This window comes from Opisthorchis viverrini (genome assembly GCF_000715545.1).
Source record: "Opisthorchis viverrini unplaced genomic scaffold opera_v5_205, whole genome shotgun sequence".
Classification (NCBI taxonomy): Eukaryota; Metazoa; Platyhelminthes; class Trematoda; order Opisthorchiida; family Opisthorchiidae; genus Opisthorchis; species Opisthorchis viverrini.
The window spans coordinates 457,418-461,223 of record NW_008751865.1 but is presented as its reverse complement, the minus strand read 5'-3'; the positions used below and the strand labels follow the sequence as shown (position 1 = coordinate 461,223).

The following is a 3,806-nucleotide window of genomic DNA, read 5'->3' as shown; positions in this document are numbered from 1 at the left end:
TTCTTGGTGCTCATCAAGTAGGCGCAGTCCACGAGTTTCCGGCAATCTTATGTTCTACTTGAACCCAAATCGGACTGTTTTCGAGAAATACACTCATTTGCAAATCAGTTTGGTTTTCACGAGAGACAATTGGATCTCTCGTTTATGATATTCTACAACTGAATGTGCTGCACACAGGCCGCCTCATGATTCAGTTGGGATGATATTCGAGATATCGCAAAGTATTTTCATAAAGGAAGTGAGAAATTCAGTTGAGTCTCCCGTGAAATCCAAACTGATGGGCAAACGAGTGTGTTTGTCACAATCAGTCTAATATGGGTTCAAGTAGAACATAAGGTTGACGGAAACTCGGAGACTGTGCCTACCTGATGAATCCCAAGAAGGGCGAAACCGGTCGTGGGCTGTCGAAGAGTTTTCAGCAACCTTGCGAAAGTCGTATGAAGGTTGCTCACCAAGCCCTCACACAGGAAGACCATCTTCAGGAGGAGCCAAAACCCCACATTCTTGATGTTCCCTCCCCAGCCAGATTGCAATGCACTAAAACACACGTTCTTTACTAAATCCTGCTGTTGGTAGTCCTCAATTGCGTGCGTCCGGATGGTGTAGATATCACTCGGAACTAATGATCCAGCTGATGAACACTTTTCAGATCCACCATATTGACACCCTAACCCGGTCACGTGCGTGTGGGAGGACTGAACAACAGATTTACTGACTTTGGTTGAGGTTAAAACGAATTCAATCCCTTCCCAAGCACGGCAAAGTATAGTAAGTTATACTATGCTCCATTGTGGTATAGCATAGTGTAGTACACTATACTGCATAGTACATTATAGTGTAGTAAGTTACAGTACGTATTATAATGTAGTACAATATAGTGCATGATATAGAATGATATACAGTATAGTATATAATTGTACAGTATATACACTGTCTAATGCAGTATAGTGTAGTATAATTCATAGTGTGATTCAGTATAGTATAGCACAGCACGGAGCGGTATAGATTCGTAGTATGATGGTAAAAGGCAGTCAAGATGGTTGGTGAGATACTGCTTATCAGGCTGGTCAAACATTGACCATCATCATCATTGTCAGCTGTAATAACGGCGTACTCGTAGTACAGTGGTTATAGCTGCCAACTAAACTAAAATGATCAGCATAGAATGGTATTGCTATAACCCTCCAACAGGAGACACAAAAGTCTGTCTTCTGACGGGAAGTAGTGGATTTGTTAGAGGGATACATGCAGTGAGTTGTGCAAGAACTTCTGTCGACCATGAAAGCTCACGAATCGTGGTCATGAGAGTATCATCATCCTTACAAAAGGTGGTTTCAGTTCTCCTTACCCTAGAAACAATAACCAAGTGTCAACTGAAGCGTTTAATCGTCATCATGAGTGGTAGCAACACCAGATCAGAAAACTACGGAGTCACACACCATATCAGTTTGTTTTGTTGAGGCCTTATACTGAAAACAAGAGAATAGAGGAGAGGGGAACTTGGGCCTGACCCCACGAGCAAATCAGGTCCCCACACCTCCAGCACTCAGTCAGACAATCTGTATGGAGGCTGACAGCTTGGAAGCACTGATACCGGTGAGCCACCACATCGTTCAGTGTCTCCAACCGAACACACGGAGGGCCGTGTTGATCCCATCCTGGAAGGTGAACCAAGAGTAGGCAAAGTTTTCCCGTAGCATCCTCCCACCATGTCAGATAGTGTCCACCTCTAGGTTTCTGCTGCTCCGAGTCAGACAGGTACTCAGGTCTCTTCTCGACAGGCGGTGGTGCGCAAAACTTTAGGGTTGCCAGCCATTTACAAATATTAACGAGTGCTTCATACTGTGCTTCCTCCCCGAAAAAGGGACACCAAGTGAAAGTGGCCTCTCTTGCGAACGCTGCCTCTTCTTCGGAGGAATTTTGTACTAAACTGTCTGATGAGGCACAGTTTTCGGCCCCCTCTGAACTGTCAACCTCCTCATAACAGCAACTCGGTCTTGTGTTTGGCCTGATAACCATCATTAGAGAAACCTGCACAATGTAGTAAATGTACGTGGTAGTTACCTCGTGGATAAGTTCTAATTCGTCGGATATGCTTGACTAGGTTGATTGCCTTGTCCTTTATCGGGTGAAAGTTAATGATGCCCTCAAATGTAACAGTTAGCTGAGAGTCGTTTGGAGATCTCGCTGCCACCAGATCACGTGACAGGCTAACATCCAGTCGTGTGGGCTGGTAAGTCAACTGCCCTAGAGTGCTGCTTGACTTTTCAATAAGCCTCAACGGCCAGACAGTCTGAGTAGCAAACAACGGATTTCAGACTTACCATCTCACCTGAGTTCACAACGTGCAAAAACAAGATCTTTCACTTTAGCTTTCAAAGGGCACTTGACCGAATCCCAGCTCAATCTCTCGTTCATGACGGTTCAATTCCACTGAATGTGCTGCCCGCCTCATGTTCTAGTTGGTACGACATTTGAGATATCTGAAGGAAAGGCGACAAGTTTGCAGCAACCTGTCAGTCGTTTCCTTCCTGTCTAGCTTCTTCCGGTGCCTTGCTACCCAAAGGAAGACGAAGGTTTGGATACTGCCAGGGTTGCCCAAGCCTAGACGGGGGAAGTCGGGAGGCAGAGTTCGGGTTCGAACCACGGACCTTGCGGTCAGTGAATTCGCGCTCTAACCATCTCTCCCCCGTTTCCTTCCTGAAAACATTCCACCGTTTCTTTCAGATCAACAGAATAGCATTTTTCAGCTGACTTTTCGTCCTGTCAGTGAGTCCGAGAAGAAGACGAGAGGCACTGTATAAAAATCTCCTCCGTATTGGGAATCATCAACAGTGCGCATCTCACGAAAGTTAGTGTTTCGAACCCACGACCTCCCCCGCTGAACACATAATCGTTCGGCCACGAGCGGCGGTGTGATTATCTCGCGCTAAGCTATTTTCCTGAAAGTCGTACTGCTCATCAACCTGAATAAGGATGGAGCAGCTGTTCAGTGCTTCTCGTCTTTTCAACATAGTTTGGCTTCACAGTTTAAAATTGCCAAATCGTCTCCCATTACTACTATCGGAGTAGTAGCAGAACAAAGTTATGGATTTCAAATCATTCGACTATTTCCTCCAAGCTATCGTTGCCCTTTTAATGCTGGTTGGGTGCAAGCGTGGACGAAGAACCGAACGCTTCACATCAGTGTGTGTAGTTGTAAGAATCAGGGATCGCTTTAATGTTGGCACATATCAGACTGAGTGACCAAACCAAGCAAACGATTTCGATCTTGAATCAATAACGTACCGTAAAGTTTTCAATGGTGTCCCATTCATCTTCTCCAACCTTGCAACGAAGTAGAAAAACACTTCTGGTGTCCAGCAACGGCGGACGGTTCGTCTTCCTGGACTCCAGAAACGCGGAGATGGGAGAGAATGGCTGTTTTGTCTTGGGATTGGCTTTGGCCACACGTATTGATGATGACGGGGTTTCCGTGTGTGGAGGTGCGGCTGAGGGAAAGGTCAATCTGTGGTAATTTACCGAAAGTTCTCGTTGGGCAATTTCTTACCATTACGGTAACGATTTGAACATTACCTGACCAAGGTGACTGGTAACAGAACTGGGGTTAGAACAGTTAGGCTTCTACGGATACAAAAGCGTTATCTTTGTTCCGTAATTGCTACTGAGTTCATGACTGATCATGCTGGCAGTCAAAAATCGGCCTCTTGTGAGCAACTTTCGGTCTTCGACAAATACACTCATTTGCAAACCAATTCGGTTTTCAAGAGAGACTCAACTGAATCTCTCGTTTATGATATTCTACA

General features: G+C 45.3%; 1 protein-coding gene across 1 annotated transcript in view; it reads right to left on the bottom strand.

Moving 5' to 3' along the window:
- The window catches only part of T265_14515 (hypothetical protein), a gene marked incomplete at both ends in the record, with an annotated part of 27,924 nt that extends 24,416 nt beyond the window's left edge, over window positions 1-3,508 (bottom strand). The window contains one exon of the mRNA XM_009174001.1: window positions 3,289-3,508. Coding sequence (XP_009172265.1) covers window positions 3,289-3,507 — 219 coding nt within the window. The remainder of the gene's footprint in view (window positions 1-3,288) is intronic.
- Window positions 3,509-3,806: the final 298 nt, after the last annotated feature.